At 35.9% G+C, this 14,481-nt stretch overlaps 1 protein-coding gene across 2 annotated transcripts; it reads right to left on the bottom strand.

Moving 5' to 3' along the window:
• Window positions 1-617: 617 nt before the first annotated feature.
• Window positions 618-6,019, bottom strand: LOC103701541 (putative transcription factor GLK1). 2 transcript variants are annotated; one of them, XM_008783635.6, is made up of 6 exons: window positions 5,188-6,019; window positions 4,421-4,561; window positions 3,359-3,685; window positions 3,203-3,274; window positions 3,010-3,117; window positions 618-906 (listed from the first exon to the last, which is right to left on the bottom strand). In XM_008783635.6, the coding sequence occupies exons 1-6, from the start codon at window positions 5,638-5,640 to the stop codon at window positions 757-759; spliced, it is 1,251 nt and encodes a 416-aa protein (XP_008781857.3). In that variant the 5' UTR covers window positions 5,641-6,019; the 3' UTR covers window positions 618-756. The 2 variants fall into 2 exon arrangements, with proteins under 2 accessions (XP_008781857.3, XP_089782894.1); XM_089926768.1 differs by having other exon boundaries at window positions 3,203-3,214; window positions 5,188-5,932.
• Window positions 6,020-14,481: the final 8,462 nt, after the last annotated feature.

Genomic DNA, 14,481 nt, shown 5'->3' with positions numbered 1-14,481 from the left:
CATCTCAGAAGCTGGTTTGGGTCTTAGGTTTGCCACCCTTCTAAATTGCCAACTTTAATCTCTTCCTATGAAATGCATGGGGCTTTCTTTTGCATGATAAGTAAAAAAAAAAAATATCAAAAAAAAAATAAGTAAAATATTTTCTCTTTCTTTTAAGTCCTCAAACCTATTAAAACACTTTTGAATGGTTTAGACTGTGTAATGGGACTCCATTTTATTTTCAAAGATGTCTGCTACCCCAGACTAGCTCCCTTCAAATTCACCTGCCCTAAACACAATATGCTTCGGGTTATTTTGGAGCAAAAAAGTCAGTAAAGGATATCTCCTATAGTCCTATGGGACTTCACAATTCATCTTTTATCAAAAAAAAAAATAAATTATTTTATCATACATATTATTTATGGTGCTACCATGTAGGACATTAATTCACTGCTTTTCTTTATGTTAGAAGTCATTCGTAAGCGAGCACGTAACAATAGTCCTACTACAACCATTAAAACAAATAAAACTGCCCTCACCATAGTACACTTATCATAGGATTGTAAAAAATAAGAAACGAAGGAGCTACTCGCTAATTCTTTCATCCACAATCATGCAACTAGAAATTTTCATACAAATGCCAGTGAATGAAGTGGGCCTGCTCATAAAAAATATTAAAAGAACTTTTTACAAGTATACGATATATAGATAGACATGTCAACGAATTTTTTTGATGAATTGAACCATGAAAACCACCCAGATGTAGTGTACATGATCTCAACCAGATGTTGGTGGTGCTGTTGAGACACCTTGCCTCTGTAGTTCCACCAGTACGCTCTCCAACGAGGGAGGCTTCAACCCGAGAGGCAATGGCAACCATGGCTTTGCTAAAACATCTCCAATAGCTGCATTTATATTTTCATTTGACTGGAACAACAATGAAGAGTAACAAGATAGGTTTATGAGGATAATGAATGAATTAAAAATCTCATATACATGAGTTGTTAGAAAGAAGTAACTAGATTGTTGTGACAAAGTTGTAAAATGAATATGATGAGGTGCGTTTATCTATTTCATACAATATAATATCCTATTGGTAGCTTTGCAGACACCTTTTTATTGTTCTATCCAATTAAAGACTCGGCATGATTCTTTCTGCTTGCGAACTAGCAGCTCATTTCTGGTTTTCCACAATATTTGAATGTTAGAAAAATAAAGAAGAACACTCAAGAAGAAGGTGGTAAAAACTTTCAAGAACAAAGTTTGGAAGAAGAATAATTTTTATTCAACTCATACCGTACAAATGGATGCTTACAACCCTTTATATAGACTTCATGTGACTCTAGAAATTCCTATATACAACTCATAACTCTTGACATTTAATTTTTCTAACTCATGACTCTCGATATACGTGTGACCCATGACTTTTAAATCTCATATAACTCATGATTCTTTACATTTTATAACTTGTGACTCTTAACCTTCTAACTTATGATGACTCTTATGACCCTTGGCCTTTCACCTTCTTGACCTTGATTTGATTTTGACTCTCCAACTAGGATGCTAATTGGATCCCACATCATCTTCATAATCAAGTTTATTATCCAACATCCCCCTTTAAACTTGATTCTTCTCCTCCATCAATTATTCCAACCTTAAATTTTAATCTCTAGAAGGTGTCAACTTTGAGAGGCTTAGTGAATATATCTGACCCTTGATCTTTAGATTTGACATGTACAAGCTCAATCTCTTTGTCCTTCATGTGCTCTCTTATAAAATGATATCAAGTATCAATGTGCTTGCTTCTTTCATGATAGATAGAGTTCTTGGCTAATGATATGGCGGATTTGTTATCAATGAACAATCTTGTAGGTTGCTTTTATAAAAAAATGAGAAAGAACACTGAAGAAGAATGTGGTCGAAACTCTTAAAAATAAAATTTGGAAGAAGGATAATTCAACTCATACATTACAAATAGATACTTACAACCCTTTATATAGACTTCATGTGACTTTTAAAATTCCTACATATAACTCATAACTCTTGACCGTTAATATTCTTAACTCATGACTCTTGATATATGCATGACCTATGACCCTTAAATCTCATATAACTTATGACTCTTTACATTCTACAACTTATAACTCTTAACCTTCTATAACTCATGATGACTCTTGTGACCTTGACTTTGACTTCAACTCTCCAACCAGGATGCTAGTTGGATGTTACATCACCTTAGAAATCAAGTTTATTATCCAACACTGAATACATGTACTTTCTTACATTTGGCATCCTCTCTCTCTCTCTTTCTTTTTACTTCCATGTTTTTTTGTCTTAAGTTAGATTGACAAATACTTCAGCTAAGATAAAAGTCATACTTTTTATTGGGTTTCTTAATATAACTCTGCCTTCTCCATTCTATCAATGTTTACATTTCCTACAACTTAAATTCGTCTTTGGTGCATGAACAAAACACAACTCATAAAAACGGACTTGAATGGCATTCGCCCACATGAATCAGTTGTACTTTTGTTGCTTAGCCCGGTTTTCTTAATTTACCTCTAGAGCCTTCTTTAACAAAGGCCCACATTCGGACTTCTTTTATCTTATTTTTTTGAATTATATCACCATGGTTTTACGTTTACAAAATCAACTATTCCAAGGCGAGGGGCCTCCGTCGTACACATGCAGCAAGTTCACATGAATAAGCGCCAAGATATTCAGAAGTTTGATAAGATGCATGTAGTCTCTTCTGTTCCCCTCAGCAACCACACAGTCATGGACAAAAACACTGTGTGCCTGTCGGACTTGATTTGAATGCGTTGCACTTCTTGTCCTTGTTTTAACTACTTTTTACTCCAATGAGCTAGTAATTCTTAAATAAAAAAAAAAAAAGCTAGTAGAAATATATTACTGTATATCATGACTTGGTACTACGCACGAACGTTCAAAAAATAATTGAATCTTAATATTTGAACTGATATTAATTGGTGAGTAAGTTCAGAGTGAGAAGGATGACGAGAAACTTACAGGATAAGCATCGAGAAGCTGCGAACCCCAGTCCCTGGTGGCGAGAGTAGGAACTGGTCTATGGAAGGGATGGGGAAGAACACCCGGGACTGATGGAGCTGGAAAACTCTGCATTTAATTTGCTCCAAAAAGTGAGGAACCAACCGCTTCACACACATTTCATAGGATAATAAACTGAAGGAAAGGTGAATACCGTTGGCAATGCCTGAGGAAAGCAAGGAGTTCCTTGTGTTAGGACATATGGTACCCACCCTTCTCTGGAGCCCTTGTAACAAAAATAAAGTAGTTTAGAGAGAGATGGATAGAGAGAGAGCGAGAGAGGCAGAGAGAGAGAGAGAGAGAGATGTACCCTTTGGCAATGGTGATGCCAATAACAAGGATTTGGTAGTGGAGGTGGAGATGACTGAGGAGCCCATGGCGGACTGGGAGACCACGAGGCTAGATATCTCGGCCGCATGGACACTAATGGTGGGGGGTGCCCCCCAAAATGTAAGGGTCTAAAAGGCTGGACAGAAGGAGGAGGAGGAGGTGGAGGGAAGCCAATGATGGGGCCAAGCCATGGGTTCATGTTCCTCCTTGAACAGGCAACGTTGGTCGCATGCATTTGCGGTGTCTGGCTCAAGCTTACAGCCTCTGCCTCCCTTGCGAGCATATGCTTCCGACGTGACCTATATTTCTGTGCACAATTCATTATCAGCTGGATAGGTGAATTCACCAAAAGTTTCACCATTTAGCAGACCAAAAAAGAGAGAGAGAGAGAGAGAGAGAGAGAGAAAATTAAACAGAAAGAAACTACGTGTTTGAAATATTTGAATTGCTCTGATTCCATATTCCAAAGGAATATTATGTTTTTTGAGGAATGGAGAAGCATGGTGCCACCCAATTTTATTAAATCATCAGGATGTGTGCAAGACGGCTGGACGGAAAGAAGAAAGGCGACAAACAGAAAAAAGTAAGCAAACGTACAAGTTATCCAAACATGGCTGCTACTCTATAATGGCGCACTGGTGAGAAAAAGAGAGAGGAAGTAAATGAAGAGAAACATCCGTCCCTCGTTTCTAAACATCAAAATAAGTAAAGAGAAGTAAAAGGGATCGGTAAAACACAAATTATCTTTTACGCATTCACATCATAAAACTGGCCGTGAAACTAGCTCGAATTGGACGTCAGGCCACTGCATTTCAGAACTCCCACTACTGGACCATTGCTTTAGTATAATTCCTCAAGTAAATTAAAGCTTTGCTCGAATAACTAAAACAAGTGCTGGCTTTCCCTTCAGATACTTGTATACTGAAGTCTGGTGCTGAATAGCTAATTCTCTATAGTACCACCACACTTTCATCCAAAAGGGGAGGAAAGGGTAGTAGTACATAGATGAGAGATGAGGAAAAGGAAAGAAATAGGATGGTACCTGTAGATGGCTGGCAACGTTGTATCGAGTGAGGCAGTCGATCCCCATTAGCTCTAAGATCTTCGAGGGCACTGCTTTATCAACTCCAAGCTGCTCCACCGCCTGAACAAATCTCCGATGCAGCTCCGGCGTCCAATCCACCTGCCACACGAGCCATTGATTAGGAAAAGTAGACTAAACTAAGAAAATTGATAAAAAAAGTTTATCTGTGAAGGATAAGATCAAACATGTTATGAGACTTAGTCCTCGTTTCCGTGATACCTTTCTTCCCGAGATCTATATGAAAATTCCGAGGTTTTTTCTTCAAAAAAAAAATCCTTATATAGGTTCCCCACCCCCACCCCACCCCAAAAAAAAAATCTCAGGTGTTGGTCGGTTGCTTTTTAGCTATAATTTGCACCTTATGATTGGATATAAGAAGCAAGAACCCTCGGAAATATTGTAAACATTTAGATTCAAAGCCTGTGCTTGGAAAAGGTAAAATCCTTGAGCAAATATTTCTGCGATGAAGCAATCAGCAAGAAACATTCACTTCCTTTGTTCTAAAACTAGATCCATTTATCACTTTCATGTAAAGGACCTTCTCACATCTCCCATAGGATCGGATCTACTCAGGAGTCAGGTACGAATCTTCCTCAAAATAACTATGTGAATTTCTATTATATATATGCGTGTGTGTGTATATATAATATATAGAGAGAGAGAGAGAGAGAGCTTCAGCCATGGTTGCACTGCTATGGCGACCAACAACCCTTTAGAAAAACTACCTTCACTTTCCGCTTCCCCTGCGAGTTCTTCGTTGCCACTACCGATGACTTCCGGTCTCTATTGACCTCCGAGGGTGACCGGATCTCCGCTGTCATGGCCACTGGGTCCTCCTTCGTCGTCGCACTCATGACCTCTTCACGTCGACTCAGATCCTCCATCTCCCCTTCCAACAACCCCTTCTGCTGACCCCCACTATCTGAACCCACTGTAGACTCCGCCGCCATTGCCATCCCTGACGAGTCCTCCTCTCCACCCTCCGAGAACTCTGCAAAGATCTCAGCAGGATCCATCTCGAGGTCCGGCAATTTGTCTCCATTATCGAACCCCATGAAGAGGTCATCAAAGTTGATATCCTCAAGCAAGGTGTCACTGGAGAAGTCCCCCACCAATCTCCCGACCCCCCCGTCTCTCTGATCTCCATTGGAGCCTCTCAATGGTGAGACTGGAAGCATCCCAATAGAATAAAACGCAGGAAGAAAAAAATAAAGGATATCTAGGCACAGAAATAGGCCGGTGGTCTAGTTGTAGCTACTTAGCTGGCCGACGTGCAAGAAGGTCAGGTATCATGTGGGTCGACGTGATACCAACCTGCATGGGAATCGGATCTGAAAAAGAGCTTCTTCTAAATTATACCTTGTATGCAGTTATGGGGCTATCCTCTCTGACGAGTGGGGTGGATGGCCATAGTCTGGGAGAGAGGAGCGGGGGGAGGGCTAATGAGTAATGAGAGGACTTGGAAGTGCTACTTAGATTGATTTGAATGGGGTCTTGGAGTAATAGACTTGGGAGAGGCTGGATGTCAACCACAAGTCCTTGGAGATTTCTCTGATTGGAGATTTCTTTCTGTAGCTCTGTCACTAATAAAAAAATTTTATGCTCTTCTGCACTAGTGACACGAGTGTAGCTTTCGCCCGACAGAATGATAAGCCTTACTTCGCGAAAAACCACCGTTGGATCATCAGCCGCCTGCTTCGGAGTGCTTTGCGATCTGTTCGGTAGGTGTTCCAACGGTGATTTCGCGGTCAGGGAGGTTAATCATTCTTTCGTGCGAACGATGCGACCCGGCAGCTGTGGGTGAGTAATTTTTCTAAGCGCCTTTAAAGGTTTGGTGGAGAGAGAGAGAGAGCGACGCCTCGTGAACTTGTTGGAGGAGAAGATCCAAAACGGCGGGGTCAGAGACGACAGCGGCTGCATGGAATGCCAAGGCTCCATTTTCTTGTCGTTTTTTTATAATACCGGATGTGTCCGCCGGTCACCCTTCTTGTTACCAGTTTTATGATCTCACATGAAACTAAGACTCGAGCTCAGCAAAACAATTACCATTATGACGGTATTGGTCTTCTGAGAACGTCTGGTACGCAGTCAGTAGACTGAGATGATGAAATCATCATCACGTATGATTGCGCCATTAGAAATTCTACTGTAACAGTGATTTCAAATTATATCCACTCCTATTATTATCGTCGTCCTCATAGGATACCTATCCTTAAAAATTGGTATTCAAGATCATCGTATGGCCACCATCTTGGATTAAAATTTAAAAACAAAGTACGCACCCTAAATTTATATATACTATTAATATATTATATTATATTGATACTATACATTATATTTATAATATATATTTACATTATAATATATTATTAATCATATTATTGTCGTATTATTCAATAATAATTTTAAATTATAGTTGAATTATATTATTGTACTCTATATTTATATAATAAAATTATTTACTATATTGCTTCTATTTATCTTATTTTTTCTAATCAAAATAAATATTAGTATTAAAAAGTATATATAAGTATAAATAGAAATATTAATTCTATAATAGCAATTAATATATTTTTATAAGATTAATAATTTATAGGACCAATAAATATTTTTTATAGAATATATCAATAATTGATATCAATAAATATATTAATTTTTTATTATAATATATTTTTTTATATGATTAATAGATATATTTTTATGGAATATATTAGAGATAGTTTTGGTACTATATGACAAATGATTTTGGATTTCTATGAAATACCAAACATGTTACTCATGAATACTAAGAAATGTTTAATCACTGAAACATAACATATCAAACATGACGATCTTAAATCATTGGAGATTAGATTACTCTAAAACAAAGATCACCTTGATGATCTCATTTGGGTCACCAAACGCCACTAAAAAAATTTTAGTAGCAGGTATTTAAGTGTTAGTTTTTTATGTTGACTATTATGTAACAATAATAATGATAATTATTTAATTTGTTGCTATTCATCTATGTAGTGATAATAATAGTGTTAGTTACTTAAATTTTCTGGTTTTCATCTAAATATAATGAGGCATTTCAAATTTAATTCCAAATGATTTTTTTTTATTTTTTAACATTGATACAACTAAATTCACTATTTTTTATTATTTTTCATCATATCAGCTAATAATAATTATTATAAAAAATATTATTTTACTATTTTAATACAAGATGCATCCAGAAAGATGTTGTTCCTCTCATGGAGGTAAAAATTGGCGCTCGAGAAAGGATGGCTATATCTATACTTATTTCTCATAAAAACATTATTAGTAGTAATGACATGCTTCTAAGCTTTATCAATCTATGTCAATTTTAGACTTTCTTAAATGATATGTGGAGGTTATTTCTTATTTTAATTAACGTTTGGAATAAAACTAGTCAAAAAACCAACTCTATAATAATGTTGATGCCGATGGTTTATTGACTTCGTTGTTTACCTAAAACTCGAGCATGGGCACCATCCAAGAAAGATCTCAAGTACTAAAGTAAAGTAAAAAAGGACTTAGCAAAGTACTAAAGTACTAAAGGACTTAGCAAATGAAGGTTTTTGCTATATTAGTTGCTTTTATAAAGGGGTAGCAAATAATTGAGCTATTTATGAGCTAACTCAAGTTTAGCTCGAAATTTGTCCCAAGTTTGGCTTACTCACTCAGAAAAAGATTCAAGCTAGAGCTATACTTAGCTCACTCGAGCTCGACTCAAATTAGTTCAAAATTTAAATATATATATTTTTATATTTTATATATTTGATTATTGTTAGTTATATAAATACTTATTTTCATATTATTTGTTAAAAAATAATATAGGGTATAAAAATTTGAATATATTCAGACTATGATAATAAAATATAATCAAGATTATTATTTTAAATTATAGAAATGAAAACTTCAAATGATCTTAAACTTTCACTGGAATTATTTAACACAATGTTCATAAGTAGTTCAAGCTCAGCTTCATTATAAAAAGAGCGCAGCATAAACTCAACTCATATTCAACTCATTTCCACCCTTACCATTAAGGTGAAACCCAATGCCAATTCGGTACAATAATTATAGTTATTTGTTTCTAAGGATTGATGTTATTTTAGTATAGTTCTAAATACTCTCTTGTTTTACATAACATCACTGCTCCATGTAAATCAAGTCTTTCTTTTTCGGTTATCCTAGCTTTACTCTTACCATCATACATGCTGCTTGATTTTTTTATTACTAAAAATTACACATGCACACACACACAAAATGGAGGAGCAAGGCTCTACCTGACTTCATGGATCCATAAATGAAGGGTACAAAGAGAGGGTAAGGCCTGAAGGGGATATAGTCAGGATACAAAACAAGTCAATAGAAGAACATGAGTACAACTTGTTGAGCATTGAAACAAGCTTTGAGCGAGCCGGAACTTTTTTTGGTGAAACAAAAACATCCTAGGATTTGAGTTAGGGATCACCTTAGCCAAGACTTGTTGATGATGAGAGGTTTTTTTGAGAAAAAAAATCTGACAGTTTGTTCCCCTCCATACTTTTTAGGTTCACCATAGGTCCACAACATGAGAAATCCCACCTTGCTAAGGAATGAACCAATTAAAATTTTCTCTATAAAGGGCATAGTTATTTAATTAAGCATGATAATAACAAGATCATGAATCAAACCTTACGAAAAGTAATTAAAGAAAGAAAAGAAAAGAAAAAATTGAAATATTGATGCCAGTATAATTTATAGCTGATGTCGAAGTCATGATTGCATATGATTATGATTGCGTTCATAAGAATGCGAGAAGGCAGGCACAAGGCTCACATGTGGGCATACCTTTACTCTACAGGTTAATACAACTATGTAGGCATCCAAGATTGCTAAACTGCAACACTTCAGCCGTCAGAGTAGATGGCTAATACCAATATGAACCAAGATCTTGATTTAAATGATAGAGATAGAAAATAGGGTTACCTCGGCAAGGTTAAAGTACAAAATTTTCGGCTATAAACAAGAATCAAAGCACCAAAAATTTCACCAATACGGCAAAATTGAGTTTCATTATTATGGTTACATATGAGTTATTTCTTTGTTTTATATAATAAACTCAATATGAAATGTTTTAACCGATACCTTGGATTATACCGTGAAATCTTGTTTGTGCCTGGGTAATATGTACGTAAAAGCTCATTAATTTCATCCATCGAGATGAGCAAAATGGTACGGAAAAGTGGAAAGGACAGAGAATCTACAGCCTCCCATCTCTGGGTCATTATAAGGGACCATAATTGTTTGTTCTTTTTTATCCTTGGGTCGCCTGCAATTGTTTCGTACAACGACTTGTCATCCCAAATCACAGTGCTATACAAAGGTATAAATGAGCCGCCCTGCTCGCTCACAACTCAAATCTAATCTCAATTCAATTGGACTGTTATTGGGCTTGTGCAGCTCGAACATTTTTTTCGAATCCAGCTTGAATAGCAAAATATTTAGCCCATCAGCTCATAATCAAATACATATATTTAATAATATTATATTTTATTTTATAATATATATTATTAAATTAATAATTTAAAATATAATATAATATAATATTTTATTTAACTATATTTTTTTAAATTATGATCAAGATTCTAATTCAAGTTTAAACTCAAACTTAAATATGGCTTGGTTAATATTCTAGTCGAGTTAATTTCAAATATTACTTATTTTTGACCGACTCGAGTTTGAGTTTGGATATTAAAGTTGGATCGATCTCTTCAAGTCCAAATATTTTGAATTGAGTCTAGCTCAAATTTCTAAGTTGGCTAGATTGCATCCAAATAAATATATTAAATATAGAGTCATCACAGCACACCATGTACAGAGCCATTTTTATTTTATTATAATAAAAGTCACATCATTATAAAGGCCCTTAAAATGAATGGCATGCTCGACAACTAGGTTGAGAGAAATCTGGTTAAAATCAGGATGAAGTTGAAGCTTAAATACAAATTTTTGGTATTAACATCAATAATCCTATCAATTGACCCTATCGGTATCATCGACTAAAAATAAAGTTCTAATAAGATTTGAACTCATATTACTAGATTCAAAAGTGATTAGATTGGCAGTTTTATATAACAGTCATAGTGACTTTTCTTGGGTAGATTTCGTGGCTGTTGTTTTGACAGTTAGGTGATTTGAAGATTCAAATGCTACCGTCCCCATAAACAATTAAGACTAGAATAACATCATTTCGATGTATTATTTCTGTAACATTGTTACGGTTTCATGGGAAGGCATGCGTTATAATATCATCCTTGTCTTGGGACCATCTTCTGCTGGCATTTGGTCCTGTTCGGAGGACCCCACAGTCCACAGCCTTATTAATTAGGGCCTAAAAAATGGAAGCCACAAGTATGGAAGCTCGGGACAAAACATTTATTGATCCTCGGCGTGTGGTCTATTTCAGAGATGTCACTTCTTAGCATACGAGGCTCCGGGTGGGCCTTTTGTTTCGTGCAAGAATGCTTGCTTTGTCTTCACTTTTAGATTTATACGTATACATAAATATATATTTATGAGCATATATATAGTTACGTGCACTGTGATTCTTGGAACGCTTTTTTACCGGGATTTAATGAGTTGTATTCATTGGAGTACGCAGGGATGCACCTTGGCACGACAATCTACGTCACGCCGGTTATGAAAAATGAATGGCATGATTTTTTTATTTTTTTATATAAGATTAACTATATATAGAGACTTTCAATCAAAAAAAAAAAATGTATATGAAGGTTTATCTTTTACGAATTTGTAGATCAGGATTTTTTATTACGTGAATTTTCCAATAAGATAGTAAGCTAATTACTCATTAGCCAAAAAAAAAAAAAAATCTTTTCTTCCCTGTCTGTCTTTCCCCCGGTCATTCAAGAAAAACAAGAAATACGTCTCCGAGGATAGGACAGCTTGTCCAAAAATGGTTTACTTATCCAAAATTATTCATATAAAACTTGAGAAATTATCAACCCCGGATGTTTGGTGTGTGTGTTATATATATATATATTCTCTTAATGGTTCTTATAATATTTTATATGAGAATCTGTTTGGACTTGTATTTAGTCCCACGCCGGCAATACACAGGGTAGATCTTAAATGCTTATACATGATCAGAAAACTCAAATAATATCTTCTAACTAGCCTTTTTAAATAAGATCCTAAGTTGTATGACAAATAGTATCAAAACGGTTCAATCTCATAATCTATATGGACTAAGAGTTACTACAATATGGATCCATTGGGTCTAACAATAGGTCGATCATAGTATTTGTGATTATATTTGAATCAGTTTGAACCGTTAGTTTGATGAGGATGTTAAGGTCCAAATGAGAGGAGTATGTAAAAATTCGTGCGGGCATGTATTTAGTCTCATATTGGCTCCATACTGCATGGACTTTAGGTACTTATACATGATTAACGAACCCAAATAATATCTTCTGATTAGCAATTTTGATTCAGGTTCTAAATAGTGACATTTTACGTGCAGACTATAAGTATAGCTCTACACCGTATCATTCGTGATCCTATTTTCTGTCAAGTAATAAAATTTATGGATTAAAATTGATAGCTTCTACGGTTTAAACTCATTTGCTAGTAGACATGTGCAAACAATCAATCCCCATCATTGAAGCTGAAGCTGTTTCGAGGACACCTAAATTCCACGACCCATAAAATCATTCGTTTCCAATCGTGGGTGAGCAGCAGCACACCCATTTGGTCTCCAACTTGCCACGATTTGGTTCCGCAGATGGTCAAATTAAACAGTAACATGGCGGACCTTTTCCTATGGTTGGAGTAGATATTTTTTTTTTTTTTTTTTTTGTATCAGATAGGAGGAGAGGGGGAGGGGTAGAACTCCACCCGTGTAGCCTCCACTGGGCTCCCCTTCCATAAGAAAATATTTGATGCTGATAGAAAAAAAAACATATCTACATAGAGCCATCCAAGCGTGGGGCATGCGGTCTCCTAATTTAATCGACACTCACGCGTTTCAATCTCGGACAACTCAAGTGGAGTTCAAGCCTTCTTACCACTAGGCTACCACCTTGGTGGCAAGTAGATTCCTTCAAGAGAGTTATTTGGCCAATTTCATCACCAAGACAGCATGCGTCTCCTTCTGTTACTTTCAATCAAGCCCTTGTGAGCCAAGTTGCATGCGCCAGGTAGGATTCCTTAGTCAGCCCGAATTTCGGGTTTGCTGCAAATCAAGCAACTCAGATCAAGTCTCAGTCTAGCTTGGCTTTAATGTGATCTGAGTTAGGAACTGGCATTACTCGTGTGTCATCAGGTTGCACCCAGTTTCTCCATGCATCTCAACATTGGGTATGATTCGGTTTTTGTGGGGGTCCGACCCTACCCAGTTGTACCCTCGGTGGGTTAGGCTTTCGATGACAATGGATTCGGTCCCATTCCGAGCCAGGCTTAGTTTTGAAAATTTTCATATATTAATCTATTCTAAATAAGTACAAAGGTTAATTAGAAACATAATTCGATTGGAAAGATTTTTTTTTCTCAACCTGCTCAACTCTAATCATTCACAAAAAAATTAGAAGAAGATGGAAGAGTTGTGAAAGTAAAATTTAAGTCTCATTTTTTTATTAATAATCTAAAATTGAGAGACATGACCTCTATTTACAATGGTAAGATTTACCCTTACATAATTTAGATCGGATTTATTTTTCTAATTTTAATAGAACTCTTTTTCCTAATAGGTAAATTTTGATTTCTACACTAACTCTGCCTTATGCTATTTCGTTTGATTTTTTTTGGATTGAAAAATACTTCCGATCAAAATCTTGCTCAAAAAGAAAACTTTTAATTTGATCGGTCTGTTTTAGTTCCTAAATGATGGAATTTGGGGCCAATCACTAGGGACACCGGCCCTTAAAGGGGGGCATCATAGATAGATTTTGAAAAGGTTTTGAAAAAAATATAAAGTTTTTTCATGTATATCCTCTTAAAATTGATGTTTGTACCTACATACTTATAAAATACTGTTATTATGCAAATGCCTCAATCTAACGGTTATCCTAACAATGTTTAAAAAAAATTATTTATATGAATTAAAATTTAAATAAAATTTTGTAATGACTATTTTATCCTCACTTTCATTCCCCGCGGATCGGATCGCCGTCGCGATCCCGCGGGCGATCGCGAGGGAGACGAGCGGCTCCAATACGCTTGCGTGGCTGAAAAATAAAAAGTGCCTTTCTTTTCCATTGAATTGGATTGATGTATGTTGACAGCCTTCTTGCATTTATTGTGGTTGGGACTATAAAACCCTGCTTCCACGCTTTCCTTCACCCGCACAATGTTTTGACGTGTTCATGCTAAAAAAACAAGCAGCAAACTAGAAATTATTGGAGCCTGTTGCAGTGATACTGGTTCTAGATATCTTGCAGTGATGGAGTGTGATCTCTCTTTATTTTTTTGGTTTGACATTGTTTTTAGATAGGTCCACCACATGCTTTGTTTTGGTAGCAAAGTGATTTCCTTTGGGTCTTCCAGTGCTAGCAACCTAAATGGCTATTGCTGCAAATTAGAGCTGGATGGAACCATGGCAAATATTTATTCAGCAGTACCTCAAGGAAGCACTCTTTCAAATCTTTGTACGCCCCAAACAAACTCATCAATTTCTGATTCGTGTCTAATATCATGTAAAACTTAGGCGTTAAATGTCTAATCACATACCAAATCTTTAGAGTCTCTTGAAGCTTCAAATTAAAGGTATACACTGTATCATCATATAGGTCCTTGTAGCAATAACAGTCAACATCAACTAACCAACTCTTTTGTTTCCTAAAGTAGTACTTTATTCTTGTAGAATTCTTAATCTTCTTAAAATATCCTCTAAATTTCACCTTTAATTTGAATAGTTGTTGCTCCATTGAAGAACCTGTCCAATGAATACATAAATATGCATGATATAAATTGTAAGAGAGAATACTTATCAATCCAAACTATGCTAACAA

Source organism: Phoenix dactylifera, chromosome 12, assembly GCF_051530095.1.
Source record: "Phoenix dactylifera cultivar Ajwa chromosome 12, Ajwa_hap1_PhDact_Kaust_v1.1, whole genome shotgun sequence".
In the NCBI taxonomy this organism is placed as follows: Eukaryota; Viridiplantae; Streptophyta; class Magnoliopsida; order Arecales; family Arecaceae; genus Phoenix; species Phoenix dactylifera.
Note: the sequence above shows the minus strand (reverse complement) of the source record. Positions and strands in the feature narration are given on the sequence as shown.